The sequence below is a fragment of the Sebastes fasciatus genome, chromosome 3 (assembly GCF_043250625.1).
Source record: "Sebastes fasciatus isolate fSebFas1 chromosome 3, fSebFas1.pri, whole genome shotgun sequence".
In the NCBI taxonomy this organism is placed as follows: Eukaryota; Metazoa; Chordata; class Actinopteri; order Perciformes; family Sebastidae; genus Sebastes; species Sebastes fasciatus.
In genome coordinates, this window is record NC_133797.1 from 11,580,290 (window position 1) to 11,604,896 (window position 24,607).

The 24,607-nt window shown below is 45.0% G+C and overlaps 2 protein-coding genes across 3 annotated transcripts in view; both read right to left on the reverse strand.

The window, feature by feature from the left end:
* Positions 1-24,607, reverse strand: part of LOC141764024 (scavenger receptor cysteine-rich domain-containing protein DMBT1-like) — a 32,816-nt gene that overhangs the window by 7,705 nt on the left and 504 nt on the right. The window contains exons 2-16 of one of the 2 annotated variants that reach the window (XM_074628919.1): positions 19,056-19,153; positions 18,875-18,966; positions 16,007-16,792; positions 14,694-15,140; positions 14,216-14,530; positions 12,540-12,980; positions 12,062-12,376; positions 10,247-10,687; positions 9,796-10,110; positions 9,409-9,617; positions 9,129-9,280; positions 8,313-8,555; positions 8,048-8,207; positions 7,872-7,947; positions 7,332-7,767 (exon numbers count right to left, since the gene is read on the reverse strand). In XM_074628919.1, coding sequence (XP_074485020.1) covers positions 7,748-7,767; positions 7,872-7,947; positions 8,048-8,207; positions 8,313-8,555; positions 9,129-9,280; positions 9,409-9,617; positions 9,796-10,110; positions 10,247-10,687; positions 12,062-12,376; positions 12,540-12,980; positions 14,216-14,530; positions 14,694-15,140; positions 16,007-16,792; positions 18,875-18,966; positions 19,056-19,153 — 4,110 coding nt within the window. In that variant the 3' untranslated portion in view covers positions 7,332-7,747. Of the gene's footprint in view, positions 1-7,331; positions 7,768-7,871; positions 7,948-8,047; positions 8,208-8,312; positions 8,556-9,128; positions 9,281-9,408; positions 9,618-9,795; positions 10,111-10,246; positions 10,688-12,061; positions 12,377-12,539; positions 12,981-14,215; positions 14,531-14,693; positions 15,141-16,006; positions 16,793-18,874; positions 18,967-19,055; positions 19,154-24,607 lie in introns of those variants that run through there. The other variant, XM_074628920.1, reaches the window with a different exon arrangement.
* Positions 695-6,504, reverse strand: LOC141764023 (sodium-independent sulfate anion transporter-like). Its single transcript, XM_074628918.1, has 3 exons — positions 6,294-6,504; positions 6,055-6,188; positions 695-818 (listed from the first exon to the last, which is right to left on the reverse strand). The coding sequence occupies exons 1-3, from the start codon at positions 6,367-6,369 to the stop codon at positions 711-713; spliced, it is 318 nt and encodes a 105-aa protein (XP_074485019.1). The 5' UTR covers positions 6,370-6,504; the 3' UTR covers positions 695-710.

The window sequence follows — 24,607 nt, forward strand, 5'->3', positions numbered from 1 at the left end:
ACTGATAAGAAGTCAAATAATCAAAACCAAAAGAAAGAACTCAACACATGGTGACAGAGTTGGACTTGGTGTTTTGATCTTTGTCATAAATAGATATGGTTTTTATATGACCTGCCATAGTGATAGCATTTTTGTTTTAAACCATTTCAACAACATAGTGAAAGGTGTGAAAAGAAAAAAAAAACATCTTACCATAACACTCCTTTCCTAGCTTTGCTTAGTTCTTACCATATGATCCTGTCTGTCCACTGACTCCTGGTCAACTTTGAGAATGAGAACTTTGAGAACAGAGAATGAAGTCGCTCTCCCTCTCATATGATGGTTACAGCTGATAATGCCATCCAAAAGCGTTGCACCCACCCTCCGATTCCCCCCCAGGTTAACACTGTTAGGTCTTTCAGCACTGTTGCCTTTGTTTTCACTGTTAGCGCTGTTACAAATATATATATTTCAGTAATATTATTTCTCTCATTACCTCTTCATTCATACAAAAGCATTATGCTCCTCAAAAGCCTAGAAAATGCTATAAAACACAGTATGTTGTGCGATGGTAATGTAGTGCTGTAATCTCAGAGATCCCACAGTGATTTCCAAAGTCAAGTTTAGCCGTACACCTACTGTAACAGCCACTGTATCAGTTGTTGGAGATAGTTCACTTCACTTTTCAACTTCATAACGGCCCAATAATCACAGACTGATCGTTTTTTGTGTCATTCATTGAGGAGGCTCTCCGACTCCATCTGCAGCGCCGCCTCCACGCTGTCTGAATACCTGAAGCCCTGCAGATCAGCTGCTAGGAGAAGCTCCAGGACAGAGGGCTAAAGGCGGGAGGAACACAGAGACCGAGGGTGGGAGATGAATACAGAGGGACAAACGTGTATTTTGTTTGGTTGTGTTGTTATAAGAACTGGATTCTGGCCCCAAACAAAAAGGCATTTTATTTTGAAATCCTTAATCAACATTCCTCTTGAAAGAAAACCTGCTTCCTGCTCTTCCTCCTGTGCAGATGCTTCGCTGAGTTGCTCTCCGCTTTGCTTACAATACTTGATACTTACAAATCACTGGGAGTTTAATTTATGAAAGAAACTGAAAGCTACCACTATTTTAAAAACTGTTTTACTTTGTGAGCGTGGCCTATCAGCAGCACAAGCCTGTACTATAGTGAACGGGAGCGAGGTGCTCGGCTAAAGCTAATCAGCCGCAAGATGCCTCCCTTCTCCACGGATGACTACTACAAACTTCTACAGAAGATTGCAGTGCTGGAAACAAAAATTCTCCGGCTCGAAGTGAATGTGGAGGTGAATGGACTATGTGGGAATGAAACCACTCTACCACTGACTCAAAACAGTGAACAGGAACAGGCTAATAGAAAGCTAATTAGCACCAACAAGACCACCAAGAATCAAGAGGGCTGTGTACAGGGCAATACATCGACTAGTAGTCCTCCCTGGTACTCTCTTGGTGCAAAGCGAAAGCGTAAATCATGTCCCTGGGAAATGGGAGGAAAACTTACAGGCAGAACCCAGCACCCTCAGATACGTATGTGATGCGACCGGCTGGCTTGCAGTAGCATCCGAGCATAGTGCCTCATCAACCCCTGCACAAAGTAAGGTCCAACCGTGGACAACTGTGAAAGGAAGGATGAGTAACAAACCTCCCCAACAAACAAGTTTGCAACTGGAGAACAGATTTGCTCCACTGTTGCAGGACCCTGGATCTCGATCTGATGCCCTGGATAATGTCAACTCTTCACACAGCAGGGTAAGAACCAAAAGCAACTCTGAAGGTAAAAGGCTACAGGGAAAGCTAACAACTGGGCCTCAAACTCAAACTCAAACTCTGATTGTGGGTGATGCTGCTGTTAAAGATGTGAAAAGCATGTGGAGTAAAGACAACAAAGTACTCTGTTTTCCCAAAGATATGGTCTCTGATCTGGCAGAAAGAATCCTGGATATTGTGACTGCACACCCAAATGTGAAAAATGTGGTACTGCACATTGGGTCGAATGATGTTGTGAAACCACAGTCTGAATTGCTGAAACGGGATTTTACTGGTCTGTAAAACACGGTCAGCTCTGTGAATGCTCAGGTGTTTATCAGTGGTCCCCTTCCGCCGATCAGAAGAGGAGTCGAGAGATTCAGCAGGTTGCCGGGACTGAACACATGGCTTTCAACAGCATGCAAATCCCACTCAGTGCATTTTACTGACAATTTTAACTTTTTTTGGGACCGCAGACATCTCGTCAAGGCAGATGGAATCTCCCTATACTAGTCAGGAGTAAAATTGGTCAACTCCAACCTATTCTACTTCCTGCGTCATTCATCTGTTCCCTCCGCCAAGGACGCAAGACAAGAGGAATCACCACTGGAGGAAGACACAACACAATGTGCCAGGGACCCTCAAGGAGAATCATTTCACCCCCCACCCCAGGCCAGCCCTGGGATACAGCAGAGACAAGAGGAGGCGTCCTCCTCCTCGCTTACCACCCTTTCTCCCTCCTCCCCCCCTCTTGGAGTTCACTGACCACATGAAGGAGCTGGTCAATGCTGGAACTAAACTAACTCCACGCCCTACACCCATTTTCTCTCCCATAATCCCCCCTCGGCGTCCACCTCGAACAACTTTGGCACCATCTCCACAAACACGACACCCACCACCTCCTTCCCCTCCGCGATGGAATCAGCCTATGTCTCCTCAGCCTGATAAGAATGTTCCTTTACAAAATGTTGCACGTACAGATTGATATGTGCTGGGTCCAAGCTTCAAGGCTAATGATACACGTGACTGTTTCCGGGACAAGCTGGGGCCCTGTGTGATAGGAGCTTCTTCAATCTCAGTTTTAATAAGTAGTAGAAAAACAATGCTGAATCAGCGAAGAAACAGGAAGATTTTTACTGATTGTGCAAATTTATCAAATTTAGCATTGATTCCTTGCCAGCCAAACCATGTCCCAAAAAATAATAATAATGCTTCTGGCACATTAAAGCTAGCCCTGTTAAACGTCAGGTCTTTGGCAGGAAAAACTTGTTTAATCAATGATTTTATTATTGAGCACAAGCTTGATTTTATGTTTTTAACTGAAACTTGGTTAGACCAAAATAACAGTGCAGCTGTTCTTATCGAGTCAACTCCTCCCAACTTTAGTTTTATGAGTGAAACTAGAATGCATAAGAAAGGAGGTGGAGTTGCCATACTGTTTAATGATTCTCTCCAATGCAAACAGATATCTTATGGACATTTTGCTTCTTTTGAATATGTCGCTCTTCAGCTGAACTCCTGTTCTCGAGCTTTGTTTCTGAATATCTACAGGCCACCTAAATACTGTGCAAACTTTTTTGATGATTTTACTGAACTGCTGTCTGTAATTTGTGTTGACTTTGACTGTGTAGTCATTGTTGGTGGTTTTAACATCCATGTTGACAACCAACAGGACAGAGGGGCCAAAGAACTGTGTCAGGTTCTTGATAACTATGGAATGACTCAGCATGTGACGGAGTCCACACACAATAGGGGACACACTTTGGACTTAATCATATCAAAGGGCCTGAACATTTCCAAGGTTGTAGTGATGGATGTTGCTCTGTCTGATCATTCCTGTGTATTCTTTGAGAGTACTCTTCCTATGCACAGAAATGATCAGACAGAGGTAATCACAAAAAGGTATATCACTGAAAATACCAGTGATCAATTTGTTCAGGCTTTCTCTTCCACACCCACCCTCCCCTGGACCTCTGTCAATGAGCTTGTAGATCATTTCAATTCTAAAATTACAAAGGTTATTGATACCATTGCACCCACCCCGGTGAGGACTGTCTCTGGTAAGAAAAAATCTCCATGGAGAAATGCCATGTTAGTAAGAAATGAAAGAAGAGGGTGTCGAAAAGCTGAACGCCAGTGGCGGAAAACAAATCTACAAGTTCATTATGACATCTATAAAGAGAGACTTTGCATTTATAATTCAGAACTGAGAAATGCAAGGTGGACCTTCTTCTCTGACATCATCACCAAAAACAACAATAATGCACGTGCCCTGTTTGCTACTGTCGACAGGCTAACAAACCCTCCTGTGTCAGTAGCCTCTGAACTTTTATCCTCCGGGGCCTGCAATGAATTTGCATCCTTTTTCACAGAAAAAATTCACAAAATCAGACAAGCAGTCACTTCCTCCATAGCAGGTACAGGATGTTTGTTGCCCCTGCGTCCACTTAAACCTGGTGCAAATAACATGACACCATTTTATCCAATAAATCAGACATACCTGGAGGACATCATACAACATCTAAAATCCTCCTCAGGCTGCCTTGACATTCTGCCAACGCGCCTTTCAAAAAAAGTATCAGATTGTATGGTCTCAGAGCTTTTACAGATTGTTAATGCAATGCTTGTTTCAGGAGTCTTCCCACAGGCCCTGAAAACTGCCGTCATCAAGCCACTCCTCAAAAAGAACAATCTGGACTCATCAATAGTAAATAATTACAGACCGATATCAAATCTTCCATTCTTGTCTAAAATAATTGAAAAAAATGTTTTTTAACAATTAAATAGCTTTCTGGCACTAAACAACTCTTTCGATGTCTTCCAGTCAGGTTTTTGACCTCACCACAGCACTGAGACTGCTCTTGTTAAGGTCTTCAATGACATCCGATTGAACACAGACAGTGGTAGAATTTCAGTTTTAGTTTTACTGGATCTCAGTGCTGCATTCGACACGGTACTAGACAGACTGGAAAATTGGGTGGGTATTTCTGGCATAGCACTCAGCTGGTTTAAGTCCTACCTAAAAGACAGGGACTTCTTTGTGTCTATAGGTAATTGCAAATCTGAGCTGAACAAAATCACATGCGGAGTTCCCCAAGGCTCCATCTTGGGGCCTCTTTTGTTTAACATCTACATGCTCCCACTGGGTCAGATTTTTGATAACAACAAAATAAATTACCATAACTATGCAGACGACACACAAATTTGGACTACAGTCCAGTACAAGCACTGAGTGAGTGCATTGAACAAGTCAATAATTGGATGAGTCAGAATTTTCCTCAGCTGAACAAAGACAAAACTGAGGTCGTAGTTTTTGGAGCCAAAAAGGAAAGATTAAAGGTTAGTGCTCACCTACAATCTGTAATGTTAAAAAGCTCGGACCAAGCCAGAAATCTTGGTGTAGTCATGGACTCTGACCTGAGCTTTAACAGCCATACTAAGATAATTACAAAGACAGCCTTCTATCACCTGAAGAATATAGCAAGAATTAGAGGACTGATGTCTCAGCAGGATTTGGAAAAACTAGTCCATCCATTTATCTTCAGCCGACTTGACTACTGTAACGGCGTCTTTACTGGTCTTCCTAAAAAATCGATCAGACAGCTGCAGCTGATTCAGAACGCTGCTGCTAGATTTCTCACTAAGACCAAGAAAGTGGATCACATCAGTCCAGTTCTGAGGTCTCTACACTGGCTCCCTGTCTCTCAGAGAATTGATTTCAAAATAGTGCTGCTGGTTTACAAAGCACTAAATGGTTTAGGGCCAAAATATATTTCTGATCTTCTGCTATGTTATGAACCATCCAGACCTCTCAGGTCATCTGGATCAGGTCTGCTTAGTGTCCCCAGACTCAGAACTAAACATGCAGAAGCAGCGTTCAGTTTTTATGCACCAAATATCTGGAACAAGCTCCCAGAAACCTGCAGGACCGCTCCAACTCTCACTTCTTTTAAAACAAAGCTTAAAACGTTCCTGTTTGCTGCTGCCTTTAATTAAACCAGATAATGATCTTATACTGCACTAGAGCTTTTACTCTGTATGTTATATTCTATTTTAGCTTCTATTCTAGCTTTTAGTTTTAGCTTGTTTTTATTTTGTAATCTTTAATGTTTTTATGTTTTTATAACTGTTTTAATTATGTCTTAATGTTCTTTTGCACTTTGTCGCAATGTTCTTGAATGTTTATGTAAAGCACTTTGAATTGCCCTGTTGCTGAAATGTGCTCTACAAATAAAGCTGCCTTGCCCTGCCTTAAGAGACAATAATCTGTGAATCAGTGAGGGTTGAAGGTAGTACCTGCAATCTGGAAAAGACCAGCTTCACCTCTCGTAGTTTGAACTGCCTCAGCAGGTCCCTGAGCTCGCTGATCACGGTGTAATCTATGATGCTGACATGATGGCAATCCAGGACCACTGACCGCGGAGGAGACGCTGGGGGACACACGTTAAGGGGAGAAAGACAGGAGGAAAAACTTAAAGAGAGTGTCAAGAGAGTGCAAGGGTCCTCTAAACAAAGAGACTGAAACAAACTGTTACCCTGCAGAGCCTGAGTGTGTATGATGTGGCTGAGATACTCTGTGGCAGGAAAGCTGAGTCCACTGCCCAACTCCATCACCAGCACACCGTGATCAGACACCTGCACATAACAGGAACACGTTGTTGACACAGAAACAATCTGTTACTCTTGCACCATTAAGATACCATGATTATATGATGTTCACACTCCAGCAGCCCTTTGGCCTTTTTGTTGTACCCACATTGCCTACATCCTCATCTTATTCTACTGGAGTTAGTGAATTCCAGTATTTCACAGAGGAAGAGCAAGAGTTAATGCCAAAATGTGCACCTCTCTAGTCTATTGAGGCGGTTGTTAATGGTATTAGCAGAAATGGAATACGATATTCATAACTATGTTTTCATCAGTGTATGATCACCTGTAACTAAGAATAATTGTGTTTTTCTTAGCTTAGAATGAGCCCTTAGGGAGCGGGTCCTCTTCACTGAGTCCACCATGTTGCTCCGCCATGTTTCTACAGTAGCCCAGAACGGACAAACCAAACACTGGCTGACAGAGAGCCTTTCGCGTTTTTACGTTACCTGAAGACCACCGTATTTCTCCAACACGCTTGTGAAACTGTGGTACCACCAGCCGCCGTCTGACTTCTGTTGCTCCTAAAGAAGTGTTATTATGGTAAGGAAGGCCTCTGAGCGAGGCAAACGGCGTTACCATGGTTTTGCACTCGGTGGCTCACGTTACCACAGTCTCGGAAAGGGAGGAGTAAGTGGAGAGGTACTCAGTTGGTTGCAATCTGCAACCACACCACTAGATGCCACCCAATCCCACACACTGTACCTTTAATGTGAGACCTGATGCCAAAAGTTGTTGAGACATTTCACTCTCATGCACTAATGTCAACCTCATGGTGGCGCCAGAGGAAAAGTCAGGGGCTCACCAGAGTTATTATACTGTATTTCATCCTCTGGCCACCATGGATAGCTGTGCCAAATGTAACGGCAATTCATCAAATAGTTGTTGAGACATTTCAGTAATGGACCAAACACCAAAGCCATGTGTCATGGTTGAGATTTTTACATTTTATTTGCATATTCTACCAAGGTACAGAGTTTTGTTTTTCTTTGATTTTATACCACATATACACATATTAGTTGCATACTATAATATGGAAAATTGTCATTGGATCTAAAGAATGATCCATGCTTTTGTTTTGAAAAATGATTCCTATATGCCAAGTTACAGAAAAAAATCATATTAAACAAATGCAAAAAAATCTTTTAAAACTTCACTTCACTTTCATTATAACCCGATAGTTTCTTTTTGATTGGTATTTAATAACACAAACATTACAAATTTAATAGAATTGAGGAATGATACAAAGCGTGGTAAGAATTATTATGTAATTTAACACCAGAGCCATAATCTTATGTCTCATTAATAAAAAATGTTTGTATTATTACTGCATGTTACCAGCTCACTCAGGTGACTTGTCCCCTGTAGATAAATATGAAAGAGAGAGAAAAAACATTGTTATTAATTCCATATAATTCATCATGTTGGGACATCAGCCCTGAGACCAAATTGTAACTCATACTCACAAATGATTGGTCCAATGGTGAGGGTAGTCAGAGGATCAGAGTTGGAAACAGAGCGGTAGGTCCTTCTTGTGCAAGGCTAGATGGTGGGAGAGGGTGGAAAAAACACCATCAAAATGTAGTGTTGATTGGCATTGATCATAAATTGATAAGATGATGGAGTGAAATGTGTGACCTACTGGAACACAAGAGGAGCTCCTCCAGTCACACAGGCTGAGGCTGCAGTGAAGGTAAACGTCTCTGTATTCATTCTGGAGCAGGAAGAACAGCGCAGAGAAACGAGCCCGGAGGGATGAGCCGCTCTCAACCACTGACACCTGTCGGCGGTCAGCAGGACACCTGGAAGAGAGGATCAAGACCATTACACATCACTACACCTTAAACTTTTTCCCTTTTCCGTTATACTACACAAACCATCTGCTGAGGCTCAGGAGGGATACCCACTTGTTCTGGATGAGAGGGTATTGCGTGGAATCATCAGGGTTTGATGAGTGAGTGGCGTAGCAGTCCTCCAGAACAACTGCAAAGCTTGGATCTCTCTCCTCTACAGAGACGCCCACGTACAACGGCGAGCCCACTGGCAGGGTGACCCGGCCTGCTTGATAAAATTCTGTGTAGTTGGAGTTGCGGAACAGAGACATGGAAGCTCTGGCTTTGGTACCCGAGCCTGAAATGCCACCTGCCAGCCTGCCAAGAAAAATATGTTTTTTTTGTAATGGCAAGTGTTTTTTCCAAGTTTTTTGCTTCATAAAATGTGTGATTTGTCTTTTAAGTCGTTTGTCTGTGTGTGATGTTTGTTATGGCTTTGATGACTCCCAGTGGTAGTATATATAAAGTGTAAAGACACTGTGACAGAAAGCAATACATTATGGAGAACAGAACTTGCCAAAATCAAAAATAAATCAATAAATAGATAAATTACCCGATAAATAAATAAATATGCCATTAAATGTAGCAAAAATAATATTAAAAATAAATGTGGCCATTAATTAACTGATAGAATGTGACATAAATTGATATCTGTTTTAATTTGCTTCTTTATTTATTTATCTTTGTATTAATTCCCTTATTTATTTACTCTTGTTTAATTTTCCCTTTTATTTATTTTTGCATTTATTTAAATAAATACAAACACTTACAAATAAATTTAAAATAAATGCATAACTTAATAAATAACTAAATAATTAAATAAAAACTCATAATAATTATACACAGTTTCACTATTTTACAACTGGTCACACTCAATAAAAGGCTACTCACGCCAGGAATGGTCCGATAGCCACATTCATGCTGGTGTCGGTGTCCAGGGGATACGCGCAGGAGAAGGGAATACTAACAGGAAGGACGAAGGTTGCGTTGTCTACTGGGTAGATAAATAAGCTATTGGAGTAGATGGCATGTGTGCTGTTGGTCTGAAAGACAGAGAATGATTAAATTATTAGTCAGTTGAACGGTCAAGTCAGCTTGAGAAGACGAGAAATTCTCCTTCAGGTTGAGGATCTGATCAGGTTTGCAGAACCAAACAACAGGAAGTCTTTACCCTCAATGTGTTTCCACAGGCACCTGCCGTGGCCTCAACTTCATACCACACTACGTCATCACGCACTCTGACCCAGGTGCAGTTGCGTGCTGCCATGTTGCCAGAGAAGGGGTTCAAACCAGAGGATGTAAAGCCAGCCAGATCCAGCCCCACGTGGAGTTTATCACGGCCACAAATAAGCTGAGAAGGCAGGGGTGGAGGGCGCTGAACTGAAGGAAAAGATAAAAGGTCACCACATAAAAGTGTGAAATTAAGGAGATAAGAAGCTAAATACTATCTACCAGTTGAGACGAAGATGAGAACCTCCATAAACCTTCACCTCAGTGTATGTCATTTTAACTGTATTACAGTATGTCAAAACATGTCATAATACAAAAGGAAACCTACATTCACAAACAACACCAGCATCCTCATTGTGACGACAGTTATGGACCCCAAACCCTGGATGTCTGCAATCTGTTATCGATGGTTCAGATCCAAAACAACTGACATCGTCCAACCAGATGGGTCCACTGCCCTGTCCAAAAGCTGCATTTGTTGGTGCTGAACGAGCCGTGCCACAGCCCAGCTGTCTACACAACACGTCGGCGTCCTTCATGTCCCAGCCATCGTCACACACTGTCCCCCACTGTCCTTCATGGTAGACCTCCACTCTGCCAGAGCAGCGGTTGCCAGAGTTGACCAGCCTCACAGGTGAACCAGCTAACAGAAAAAAACATGCAACACAATATTGTTGATATGAGACACAAATGAAAGATTTCATGATAAAACAGCTTTCTGTTTAAAAGGACAAAAGCAGATAATAAAGAGTAGTGTAAATCACATATTTCATATTTACCTTCACAGACGACACCAGCATCTTCATTGTGACCACAGTTGTGAGATCCAAACCCTCTGTGGCTGCAGTCGCTGAGCTTTGATTCGCTGCCTCTGCACATGACATCATCCAACCAGATGGGCCCTCTGCCCTGTCCAAAGCGTGCAGCTTGTGGTGCTGACAGGACCCTGCCACAGCCCAGTTGTCTGCACACCACCTGAGCATCAACCAGGTCCCAGGCGTCGTCACACACCGTCCCCCACTGTCCAAGGTGGAAGATCTCCACTCTGCCAGAGCAGGAGCTGTTTCCTCCATTGGCCAGGCGGACCTGCCCCTCAACTGCTGTGCTGTTGTCTGCTGATGTTGTGGTACTGATGTTAGTTGGCACCTGAGGGCTGGTGAAGAACTCAGGTGTTGGATCAGGTGTGGTTGGTAAGACTGTACTGTTGAAATCTGGTTGAACTGAAAGAAAAATCTCTGTGAACTCAAAAGAAAACTGCAGCCATCAGCATTCATGAGGAAAAGCCCCATTTTCTTTACTATATAGATATAACTGATTATGTAATCGTTGGGCACTAAACTCCATTTATGTTCTCAACGCAAACTTTTACTGTATATTTGACTTATTGTGCTAAAAACAATATCTATTGTGTGTGTGGTAAATATTGAAACTTATTGATGAGGAAATTCTTCTAGTTAAAAGGTAGGGTTGGCAGATTTGTTCAAATACATTGTACATTCTCTTTACATCCCGACAGCCATCAATAAATCAAATGCTCTGACAAAAAAAGAAAAAAGTCTGGTATCTGTGGCTGTCGCAGAGCTGTAATGAACCCGTCCAATCATTTCAGTTGCCTGTCTGTCTATCTACCTGCCTGCCCGTGCACTCATTGCACGTCACCCAGTGGGCAACCTCCGGTTCTGAAAAGTGAAGCCAATGCTGAGGTGCCTTCAACTTGCATTCTTCCTAATAGTCAGCAGGGGGCGACTCCTCTGGTTGCAAAAAGAAGTCTGATTGTATAGAAGTCTATGAGAAAATGAGCCTACTTCTCACTTGATTTATTACCTCAGTAAACATTGTAAACATGAGTTTATGGTCTCAATTGCTAGTTTCAAGTATTCTTCAACACAGCATGATGTTCATTTAGTATAATATGGTCCCATTTAAAGCATAATAGACCATAAAGCAGGGTATGCTTTAGGGCGTGGCTACCTTGTGATTGACAGGTCGCTACCACGGCGATGTCCGGTCTGGAAGTTGTTTGTGTTTTGGTCTTACAACTTTAACCCTTTCACAGTGTGTTTTCAGTTCAAGAAAGTTAATTGTAACATTTAAGTTGCCTAAAAATGTCGTTGCCTCTCGTGTCATTTCTGGTTGCAAAAGCCAAGATGGCGACAGCCAAAATGCTGAACTCGAGGCTTCAAAACGGCAGTCCACAAACCATTGGATGATGTCACTGTGACTACGTACAGTCTATGGCGTCACTGGAGTCTTCCACAAGCTGCTAGCTTGACAGCTGTAATTACTAACAATAGTCATGTTCGTTGTTTACGTTCATAATGATAATTTTGGGGGAGTGGTTTGGGAGGGGGGCCTGAAGCGATGGACTGTCAGTGTTACTGAGTTGGCGACTTTGTCGCTAGATATAGGAACTTTTGGAGCTAGCGCTGCAAGCTACTTCCAATGGAACACAGTTGGCAACACTGGGCTCAGTTTTTTCTTTTGGGTGGATAGTTTTTAAAATCTAGCGTACTCTTGCTAGGTGGTCGACATCACGGACCCTACCTTTAAATGTGAGTGATGACAATTGGAGTGTACTTTTTGGAAACATTTACCTTCACAGATGACGCTAGCATCCTCATTGTGACGACAGTCATGGACCCCAAACCCTTGATGTCTGCAGTCTGTTATCGATGACTCATTTCCAAAACAAATGACATTGTCCAACCAGATGGGTCCACTGCCCTGTCCAAAAGCTGCATTTGTTAGTGCTGAACGAGCCGTACCACAGCCCAGCTGTCTACACACCACGTCTGCAGTGTTCAAGTTCCAGATATCGTCACACACCGTCCCCCACTGTCCTTCATGGTAGACCTCCACTCTGCCAGAGCAGCGGTTGCCAGAGTTGACCAGCCTCACAGGTGAACCAGCTAACAGAAAAAAACATGCAACACAATATTGTTGATATGAGACACAAATGAAAGATTTCATGAAGACGATGATATCTTTGAAAAACTACATACAACAGCTTTCTGTTTAAAAGGACCGAAGCAGATAATAAAGAGTAGTGTAAATCACATATTTCATATTTACCTTCACAGACGACACCAGCATCCTCATTGTGACCACAGTTGTGAGATCCAAACCCTCTGTGGCTGCAGTCGCTGAGCTTAGATTCACTGCCTCTGCACATGACATCATCCAACCAGATGGGCCCTCTGCCCTGTCCAAAGCGTGCAGCTTGTGGTGCTGACAGGACCCTGCCACAGCCCAGTTGTCTGCACACCACCTGAGCATCAACCAGGTCCCAGGCGTCGTCACACACCGTCCCCCACTGTCCACGGTGGAAGATCTCCACTCTGCCGGAGCAGGAGCTGTTTCCTCCATTGGCCAGGCGGACCTGCCCCTCAACTGCTGTGCTGTTGTCTGCTGATGTTGTGGTACTGATGTTAGTTGGCACCTGAGGGCTGGTGAAGTACTCAGGTGTTGGATCAGGTGTGGTTGGTAAGACTGTACTGTTGAAATCTGGTTGAACTGAAAGAAAAATCTCTGTGAACTCAAAAGAAAACTGCAGCCATCAGCATTCATGAGGAAAAGCCCCATTTTCTTTACTATATAGATATAACTGATTATGTTATCATTGGGCACTAAACTCCATTTATGTTCTCAACGCAAACTTTTACTGTACTTTTGACTTATTGTGCTAAAAACATTATCTATTGTGTGTGTGGTAAATATTGAAACTTATTGATGAGGAAATTTTTCTAGTTAAAAGGCAGGGTTGGTAGATTTCAGTTGCCTGTCTGTCTATCTACCTGCCTGCCCGTGCACTAATTGCATGTCACCCAGTGGGCAACCTCCGGTTCTGAAAAGTGAAGCCAATGCTGAGGTGCCTTCAACTTGCATTCTTCCTAATAGTCAGCAGGGGGCGACTCCTCTGGTTGCAAAAAGAAGTCTGATTGTATAGAAGTCTATGAGAAAATGAGACTACTTCTCACTTGATTTATTACCTCAGTAAACATTGTAAACATGAGTTTATGGTCTCAATCGCGAGTTTCAAGTCTTCTTCAACACAGTATGATGTTCATTTAGTAAATTATGGTCCCATTTTAAGCATAATAGACCATAAAGCAGGGCGTGGCTACCTTGTGATTGACAGGTCGCTACTACGGCGTTGTCCAGTCTTGGAGTTGTTCGTGTTTTGGTCTTACAACTTTAACTCTTTCACAGTGTGTTTTCAGTTCATGAAAGTTAATTGTAACATTTAAGTTGCCTAAAAATGACGTTGCCTCTCGTGTTACTTCTGGTTGCACAATGCCAAGATGGCGACGGCCAAAATGCTGAACTCGAGGCTTCAAAACGGCAGTCCACAAACCATTGGATGATGTCACTGTGACTACGTACAGTCTATGGCGTCACTGGAGTCTTCCACAAGCTGTTAGCCTGACAGCTGTAATTACTAACAATAGTCATGTTCATTGTTTACGTTCATAATGACAATTTTGGGGGAGTGGTTTGGGAGGGGGGCCTGAAGCGACGGACTGTCAGTGTTGCTGAGTTGCCGACTTTGTCGCTAGATATAGGAACTTTTGGAGCTAGCGCTGCAAGCTACTTTCAATGGAACAGAGTTGGCAACACTGGGCTCAGTTTTTTCTTTTGGGTGGATAGTTTTTAAAATCTAGCGTACTCTTGCTAGGTGGTCGACATCACGGACCCTACCTTTAAATGTGAGTGATGACAATTGGAGTGTACTTTTTGGAAACATTTACCTTCACAGATGACGCTAGCATCCTCATTGTGACGACAGTCATGGACCCCAAACCCTTGATGTCTGCAGTCTGTTATCGATGACTCATTTCCAAAACAAATGACATTGTCCAACCAGATGGGTCCACTGCCCTGTCCAAAAGCTGCATTTGTTAGTGCTGAACGAGCCGTACCACAGCCCAGCTGTCTACACACCACGTCTGCAGTGTTCAAGTTCCAGATATCGTCACACACCGTCCCCCACTGTCCTTCATGGTAGACCTCCACTCTGCCAGAGCAGCGGTTGCCAGAGTTGACCAGCCTCACAGGTGAACCAGCTAACAGAAAAAAACATGCAACACAATATTGTTGATATGAGACACAAATGAAAGATTTCATCAAGACGATGATATCTTTGAAAAACTACATACAACAGCTTTCTGTTTAAAAGGACCGAAGCAGATAATAAAGAGTAGTGTATATCACATATTTCATATTTACCTTCACAGACGACACCAGCATCCTCATTGTGACCACAGTTGTGAGATCCAAACCCTCTGTGGCTGCAGTCGCTGAGCTTAGATTCACTGCCTCTGCACATGACATCATCCAACCAGATGGGCCCTCTGCCCTGTCCAAAGCGTGCAGCTTGTGGTGCTGACAGGACCCTGCCACAGCCCAGTTGTCTGCACACCACCTGAGCATCAACCAGGTCCCAGGCGTCGTCACACACCGTCCCCCACTGTCCAAGGTGGAAGATCTCCACTCTGCCAGAGCAGGAGCTGTTTCCTCCATTGGCCAGGCGGACCTGCCCCTCAACTGCTGTGCTGTTGTCTTCTGATGTTGTGGTACTGATGTTAGTTGGCACCTGAGGGCTGGTGAAGTATTCTGGTCTGGTCTGGTAATCAGGTGTGGTTGGTACGACTGCAGGGTCTGTTCTGTTCAACTCTGTTTGCAATTAAAAAAAAGTTCATGAATTGTACATTTAATTTCAGTGCCTTCACTAGTTGAAAAAAAGGGACTGTTTGTAACTTTTTAAGCGTATAAATATACCGGTTCGGGACACACGCTCGCTTGCGTGTGGCCGGAGCCTCTCCTCTTCTACCTGCTTGCCTTCACTCAGACAGACCGCGCGCATCCTCGCTGTCTCGCTCAACCTCTAGATGTGAACGCGCGCTCACTCCACACTGCAGAAGAGTTAGTTTAGCTCTGAGAATATCTAGTGAATGTACATTGGTGCAGAAATAACTGCTGCAGCTCTTCCAGACCAAGAGAGGTTTCCCGTGTCTTGTGTAGTGACGGAGCTCCTTAGCGAGACACGTTATCGCCTCCGACCGGGTGCCGGTGTCTCCCTGCAGGCGCAGTCGGAAGACACCGGCATCCGGTCGGGGAGGCGATAACGTGTCTCGTTGCGGAGCTCCGTCACCGACCCGCTTTTCCTGCTCCGCCTCCTGTGTCTCCCTCCGGAGAGGGAGGCACCGGAGGCTGAGCAGGAAAAGCCAACACTAGAATCAGCATTGATTCATGGAGAGACCTTCGTCTGGTCAGCTAACATTACTGCCAAGCAGGTGAAATATAGAGTGATATTGTGGTTTTAGCTGTCGTGTGTTGCCTCACTGTTTTGAGCGATGCTCGTTCATGTCTATTTAGAGCGAGCAAGCGCGAGACCGAGCCCGACGCTGACTTTCGTTGACTTAACGGCCACAGGTGTCGCTGTTAACAAGCATTTCTGAAAGTTACAAATAGTCCCTTTAAATGAATGGAGTAGATGAGAAAATGTACTTTGTTGTTACAGTGTAAAGATGTTACAATACCTGCACAGTATGCAAGGCTGCATGCGGATGGCTTCACAAGTTTGTAGACATAGTAGTTTCCATAGCAGAGCTTAACATGGATGGTGTGTGAGCTAAAATAGCAGCATCTGCCGGACCAGGCATTACACACAGTCCGAATTACAATTTCATCTGAGTGTGTGGGATGAGGTTGTGTTATCCACATAGTAGCATGAGTTCCACACTTATCTTCACCTACACACCTCTCTGGAATATGAGCACTGGTTGCCCCCAGAAGCAGGCGATACCAGCCTTGCCATTCAATATTTTGGTCACAGTGTATGATCTGATTCGATGTGTTATTCACTGAACGCCAGTCGTCATCCACTACGGTGTAGTGCTCGCAGGGGTCAGCACAGCGCAGAGTCCCATTATTACTGATGCAGTCCATGCCTAAAGGACAAACTGTGTGTCCACAGTTGAACTGGACAGATTGGGAAGCAGGGCCCGCTCTGGTCCTGGAGGGGGGCTCCAAGCAGTCGAAAGAGCCTGGGGTGTTTAGGCAAACCTGAGGTGCGGCGCAGGGTGAGTCTGGGAGGGAGCACTCGTCAGTGTCCACACAGCCCCTGTCTGGTGACCAGTGATAACCTCGGCTACAGCAAGAGGAGTCACGGCAGAGTTTTTTATCATAACAGGTGAGACCATTGCCTACAAAGCCATCTTTACAGACACAAGAGAACGTCTGGGTGGTGAACGAGTCGCCTCTTTCTCGTGACTCCAGGCAGGCGGCTTCATCATGACACGAATCACAGCTAGTGACAAGTGTCCCTGTGAAAAGCAAGAGGATAGTTTGATACATGCTGTTGCTCAGTTTTAGTAGCTTTTCCAAATGAAAAGGTCAATTTTAAAGCAATTACATGCATTTAACATGAACGAACTAAACTTTTCTCATTCAAGATAACTTGTGTGGACGACTTGTGTTATATGAGAATAATTACACAGAAACCAAATTCAAATTGCAACAGTGATAGCAACTAGGGCTGTCAATTGATATATTGAAAATATTTAATCACAACTAATCGCATGATTGTCCATAGTTAATTGTGATTAATCACAAATTAATCACATTTATCTTTTCAAAATGTACCTTAAAGGGAGAATTGTCAAGTTTTTAATACTCTTATCAACATGGAAGAGAGCAAATATGTTGCTTTATACAAACATTGTCCAGAAACCCTCACATGTACTGCATTTAGCATAAAAAATCATAACATGGCAAACTGCAGCCCAACAGACAACAACAGCTGTCAGTGTGTCAGTGTGCTGACTTGACTACGACTCTCCCCAAACTGCATGTGATTATCATAAAGTGGGCATGTCTGTAAAGGGGAGACTCGTGGGTACCCATAGAACCCATTTACATTCACATATCTTGAGGTCAGAGGTCAAGAGACACCTTTGAAAATGGACATGCCAGTTTTTCCTCGACAAAATTTTGCGCAAGTTTGAGACGTTGTTTAGCCCACTACAAACTAAAAATAACAAGTTGCGTTAATGCGTTAACTTTGATAGCCCTAATAGCAAATCGTTCAAATCCAAACTCGTCACATGCTGATGCTGAGATGGGTATCAAACGCAGACGGGCCTGACAAAGCATCAGTATTTGACGCCCCGGGAATGAGATCGGGCTTGTGATACCTGCAGGGATTACATCAGAGGTAGAAGAGTGTGATGGCCATCTTTTATACCATATTTAGATATCGGCCTTTTAACAATATCACCACAGTTTATTTTTATATTATATTTATATATTTCCAAGGGCATAATCAAAATAGCCACTGAATGTGAGGTTTTAAGTGGTCTCCCAAAACTGCACCAGTGGTGGACTTTTGTTACAAAGGCATATTACATCGTTCAGACTCACAGAACTTTATTTTAAATTCTAGTCAGAACCAGGAAGTTTTCAAATCTAAAAATTAGATAATAATGTGATATTGATATTATAGGAAAGTAAGTGTGAAATTATGTGCCAGAATTTTTCATTTGATGTAATGGTGCAGTCATGAAAATGGCTTATTAAAGGGGAACACCACCTCAATTAAGAATTCAAATATGTTATTTTCATAACCTAGGAAAGTTCAATCAATATTTGTGAACATGAGCTACTCTCTCTCTCAAAGCCAGAAACCAGAGAAGTAAGTTTCAAACTTGTGATGTCATCAAGTATAAAATCTGGAGCTGCTCCATAGATAATGAACGGGAGACTTTGGATTGTGTGGACCCACATAAAGTTTAATTATTTATTTATTATTTATTTATTATTTTTTATACCTAAATGATCTTTATTCTATTGTTGTGTTGTCAGTTGTGAAACAGAAAATGTTCCCATATACTCAGATCATTCCCCTGGGTGCTCTCAGTGTCATCTAGAACATCTCTCCCCATTCATTGTCTACGGAGCAGCTCCAGACTTTATACCCAATGACATATCAAGTTTGAGTTTTAGCTCTCTAGTTTTTGGATGTTGTTCATGTTTACTAATAAACTGTCTTAGACTATAGGAATAACATGTATACATTTTGAAAATGGGCGTAGTTCCCCTTTAACATGTAATATTTAAGTAAATGTATGATATTGCTTCAGTTAATCACTGGGATAGGAATATGCAACATTAATAGTGCCAAATAAAATGTCTTATCTTAAATCTACTCAAGGATACATTTTAGGGTACAATTGACTGTTTACAATCTTTGAGTCTTTTAATTGAAGCCCACTCATATGTGACACAAAAAGGAGAAAAATATCCACAAAAAAAAATATGTAAATTAAGGTTGTTGGTTTTCTTTTTCTAAAGAGAAAGTACAATTACACAGTAAATATGTGTCATAATGAAAAGATATGACGGTTTACCTGAAGTGCTTCCTGTAAAAATCAGCAAAATTGGGAGCAACAACAAACCCCCAGGCACCCCCATTATGGACCACATCCACGACACCAACTGGCTGAAGAAGACAAAAGAAAACTCTTAAAACCATATTTTCAAATGACGCTACCACGCATAGAGTCCACTACCCTGCCCGTCTTTACTTACCTAAGAGAGACTGTGTGGGAATCCAGGAGTTGGTGAAAGAGTTGAATGTTGAAATCCCCCAGCGAGTGAGAGTGTGAGAATTTATAGCATCTGTTTTTCTGTTCAAGGACCATACGAAGCAGTCATTGGTGAAGCATTGACAGCATCGATTCATACGACATCAAAAGAGTTACTTATTAATCAAAATAAGACAAAAGTAAGATCAAATTCAAACAGAACTGGCACAAAAACAAAGACCTGAGTCAATGCATTTTTTGGTACCACAATCAATCTCAGGTCAGTGTTGAAACATAATGGAGACCTTTTGGTCTAAGTTTGTACAGTCCAATGTTTATGTACCGGCTTTCCCATCTATAACCACCTTTTGTCAACAGCAGTGACTGAAATACCGGAAAGTATATTGAGTTTATTCCTGACCTTGTAAAAAAAAAAAAAAAACGTAACTCAAGGTCCGCTTACTACCTTTTTCCAGAGCTTTTAACTGCATCACAGTTTTCATTCACAGTCTTGCTCAGTTTGACTGAGCAAATGCCTCTGGCATCCATTTCTGGAAATTGTAAGTGGACCATGAATTAAAGCTGCAGTTGGTGAGATTGGAGCAAATATGATTTAAAAAAACCTATTTTTATAAAACATCACTATATTCTGACAGTAGTGCATGAGACAGGTAATCTGAAAAAAATCATGTGCCTCTGTGTCCTCCGGACCAGGGTCCTCCGGTGCTCCTAATGGCATCTGGAAGATTTCACAGACCGGAGGAAAATAACCAATCAGAGCCGAGCTGGAGCCTTGCTGTCTCTGAGCAGCTGTCAATCACTCACAAACTCCGATCAAACAGTCAAACTGGGCGGCGCTGATCAAATATGAATCAATATTCTGTTACTGTAATGCCTATTTCTCGCCTCATCTTTTCATAAACATCTTGTAGTGTACTGTTTAGCTGTAAAATTAGAAATTTTGTGACCCTGCAGCCATGCTGAGATCAGATGAGGAAATACCAAGCACCGCCCACCAGCCGGAGCACAGCCAATAGGAACGCTCTCTCCCTGAAATGACATGCGAGTCTCCCGTCACGGGCTAGATTTGACAATAGAGCCATGAGGTGCAGAAGTCTAGTTTTCACTCAGAACACTTGAATTACAATATTCTGAAAGGTTATTATGGAATTTATGCCCAATGATGCCAAAAACATTTTGCCTAAAGCAGGTTTAAGGTTATTTTGTCAAATAAAAGGCTAAGGAAGAATTGCGGACATACAGTTATAAATATAGATTTCAAAAGATATCAACCATTTGATGATTCTGTTGACGGAAACATCAGGTGAATATCAACCCAAAACTCTGGCACCGCACATCTCATCTAAGTAGCTATTATTGTATAACGTGCAGGTTGGACCCCGTCTCATGGTTCTGCATTATGCATTTAACTGTCGTATGGTGAGTTTTCTATATGACCCAAACGCAGAGTAACCAGCAGGAACGGAAGTTCTTTAAACAAAAGCGAGCTTTAATTAAGCTGACAAAATCCAGAAAACCACAAAAACAAGGAGGGGAACAAAGTACAAAGAAAACATACCAAAAACCAAACAGAGAAACAAAACAAAACTACTAACCAGAGAATACAAGAACACGGGCAGGAGGAACACTAAGACCAGAGCTGGAGGAAACAATGAACACGGAGGACAAGGTAGACGGGACTGGGGAGACAAGACGAACCGACAAGGACAGAGGGGAACACACAGGCTTAAATACAGGACATGATACACACAGGTGAAACAAATCAGGGCGGGGCAGACAATCAACAAAAGGCGGGAAAACACACAAAGGAGGGAAGTACAAACCAGACAAGACACAGGAGGAGTGAATCACCAAAATAAAACAGGAAACACCGGAATAATATATAAGAAACCAAATCCAAAATCACAACAGTTCATAATAATAAGCTGGCACAGCCAGAACATGACATAGCCCCCCCCCTCAAGGGACGGATCCCAGACGTTCCACAACCAGAACCGGGTGGGCGGAGGGGGGTCCGGAGGAGGGACTCCAGGAACCTTGGGCACCGATTATCTCAGGCGGACGGCCCGAGGGCAAAACCGGGACAGAGCCTGGGAACTCGGGCGGACGGCCCGGGGGCAGAGCAGAGACAGAGCCGGGAAACTCCGGCAGATGACTCGGGGGCAGAACCGGGACAGAGTCTGGGAACTCGGGCGGATGGCCCGGGGGCAGAACCGGGACAGAGTCTGGGAACTCGGGCGGACGTCCCGGGGGCAGAACCGGGACAGAGTCTGGGAACTCGGGCGGACGTCCCGGGGGCAGAACCGGGACAGAGTCTGGGAACTCGGGCGGACGTCCCGGGGGCAGAACCGGGACAGAGTCTGGGAACTCGGGCGGACGTCCCGGGGGCAGAACCGGAACAGAGTCTGGGAACTCGGGCGGACGGCCCGGAGGCAGGGCAGAGTCCGAGCCTAGAAACTCCGGTGGATGACCCGGGGACAGAACCGGGACAGAGTCTGGGAACTGGGGCGGGCGGCCCGGGGCCAGGGCAGAGTTCGAGCCGGGGAACTCAGGCGGACGGCCCGGGGGCAGAGCAGAGACAGAGCCAAGAAACCCGGGGGCTTGGAACTGTGGCCCAGCAGTCACAGGAACACAGTTTTTGGGCTGAAACCCAGGCGAAACAGGAGGTGGCGGTTGCGGTCCTACCGAAACGGAGGTCGGCCAGACCCCCGACAGGAGACGTGGAACGCAGGTCGACCGGACCCCCGACAGGAGACGTGGAACGGAGGTCGACCGGACCCCCGACAGAACACGTGGAACAGGAGTCGGCCGGACCCCCGACAGAACACGTGGAACAGGAGTCGGCCGGACCCCCGACAGAACACGTGGAACAGGAGTCGGCCGGACCCCCGACAGAACACGTGGAACAGGAGTCGGCCGGACCCCCGACAGAACACGTGGAACAGGAGTCGGCCGGACCCCCGACAGAACACGTGGAACAGGAGTCGGCCGGACCCCCGACAGAACACGTGGAACAGGAGTCGGCCGGACCCCCGACAGAACACGTGGAACAGGAGTCGGCCGGACCCCCGACAGAACACGTGGAACAGGAGTCGGCCGGACCCCCGACAGAACACGTGGAACAGGAGTCGGCCGGACCCCCGACAGAACACGTGGAACAGGAGTCGGCCGGACCCCCGACAGAACACGTGGAACAGGAGTCGGCCGGACCCCCGACAGAACACGTGGAACAGGAGTCGGCCGGACCCCCGACAGAACACGTGGAACAGGAGTCGGCCGGACCCCCGACAGAACACGTGGAACAGGAGTCGGCCGGACCCCCGACAGAACACGTGGAACAGGAGTCGGCCGGACCCCCGACAGAACACGTGGAACAGGAGTCGGCCGGACCCCCGACAGAACACGTGGAACAGGAGTCGGCCGGACCCCCGACAGAACACGTGGAACAGGAGTCGGCCGGACCCCCGACAGAACACGTGGAACAGGAGTCGGCCGGACCCCCGACAGAACACGTGGAACAGGAGTCGGCCGGACCCCCGACAGAACACGTGGAACAGGAGTCGGCCGGACCCCCGACAGGACACGTGGAACAGGAGTCGGCCGGACCGCCGACAGGACACGTGGAACAGAAGTCGACCGGACCGCCGACAGGACACGTGGAACAGGAGTCGGCCGGACCGCCGACAGGACACGTGGAACAGGAGTCGGCCGGACCGCCGACAGGACACGTGGAACAGGAGTCGGCCGGACCGCCGACAGGACCCCTGGAACAGGAGTCGACCGGACCGCCGACAGGACACGTGGAGCAGGAGTCGGCCGAACCGCCGACAGGACACGTGGAGCAGGGGTCGGCCGGACCTCCGACAGGACGCTTGGAGCAGAGGTCGGCCGGACCTCCGACATGACGCTTGGAGCAGAGGTCTGCCGGACCTCCGACAGGACGCTTGGAGCAGAGGTCGACCTGACCTCCGACAGGAAACTTGGAGCAGAGGTCGACCGGACCTCCGACAGGACGCTTGGAGCAGAGGTCGGCCGGACCTCCGACATGACGCTTGGAGCAGAGGTCTGCCGGACCTCCGACAGGACGCTTGGAGCAGAGGTCGACCTGACCTCCGACAGGAAACTTGGAGCAGAGGTCGGCCGGGCCTCCGACAGGACGCGTGGAGCAGAGGTCGACCTGACCTCCGACAGGAAACTTGGAGCAGAGGTCAGCCGGACCTCCGACACAGGAGTAGACTTGGATTTGGATGGAACACTGAGCAACTTAGGAGAGGGACCCACGCTTCCTTCTGTGAGATCCCACCCCTAGCATGACCTCTGGCTCGAAGCTAGTGTCCTGGATGCCAGCATGGCGAGGAGCAGACTGGAAACTCCGTGGGCCTCCCAGGGCAAGGCGGGTTCCCAAGAACCGATCCGGGGCTGATGCTAGCCTAGAGCTAGCTGACTGCTGGGGCATGGGCCGGAAGCTCAGGAAGCCAACAGGCCGGGGCTGAGGCTGATGCTCGGGCCGAATCCGGATGCCCAAATGGGCATAAAAGCTCTCTGCTGGGGTCATTATGGTTGGTCGGTTCGTTCTGTCGTATGGTGAGTTTTCTATATGACCCAAACGCAGAGTAACCAGCAGGAACGGAAGTTCTTTAAACAAAAGCGAGCTTTAATTAAGCTGACAAAATCCAGAAAACCACAAAAACAAGGAGGGGAACAAAGTACAAAGAAATCATACCAAAAACCAAACAGAGAAACAAAACAAAACTACTAACCAGAGAATACAAGAACACGGGCAGGAGGAACACTAAGACCAGAGCTGGAGGAAACAATGAACACGGAGGACAAGGTAGACGGGACTGGGGGAGACAAGACGAACCGACAAGGACAGAGGGGAACACACAGGCTTAAATACAGGACATGATACACACAGGTGAAACAAATCAGGGCGGGGCAGACAATCAACAAAAGGCGGGAAAACACACAAAGGAGGGAAGTACAAACCAGACAAGACACAGGAGGAGTGAATCACCAAAATAAAACAGGAAACACCGGAATAATATATAAGAAACCAAATCCAAAATCACAACAGTTCATAATAATAAGCTGGCACAGCCAGAACATGACATTTAACTGTCTGACTTTAAAAAGGTTTGTTTTTTTCAATCTTTGAAATTAGGAGCAACTCTCTTGCACTGTAGGGAACAAACATGGAAAACCACCGCACACTAGAGTGGATGACCTTTCTCACAATCTCAATTTGATTTATTGTGTTTGTATTATATTGGTGTGTTATTTTTTATCGCTGTAATCATTGTGGCCATTCTTGTTATTTTCTAAATTCACTTCCTCTTAAGTGTTTTATTAGGTAATAGTTGACTCAGTGCTTTGTACAAGATAAGAGAGTTATTTTATAGCACTTTGTGTCGGTAAGTACTTGTGTGCAATAGTGTTCTCTACATATTACTGAAAGAGTAGCTACAAAGCAATTCAAACACTTCATCTTTCAAAAAGAAAACCTTACTCAAATACAACTTTTAGTCACAAAGG

What these genes read in the sequence shown, in the direction of transcription:
- LOC141764023 (XM_074628918.1), bottom strand. Translation starts at nt 6,369, where the DNA reads ATGGAGTTGGGCAGTGGACTCAGCTTTCCTGCCACAGAGTATCTCAGC. An exon ending in ACACACTCAGGCTCTGCAGG is followed by an intron (nt 6,189 to 6,293) that starts GTAACAGTTTGT and finishes TGTGTCCCCCAG; the next exon opens with CGTCTCCTCCGCGGTCAGTG. An exon ending in TGGTCTTTTCCAGATTGCAG is followed by an intron (nt 819 to 6,054) that starts GTACTACCTTCA and finishes TCCCGCCTTTAG; the next exon opens with CCCTCTGTCCTGGAGCTTCT.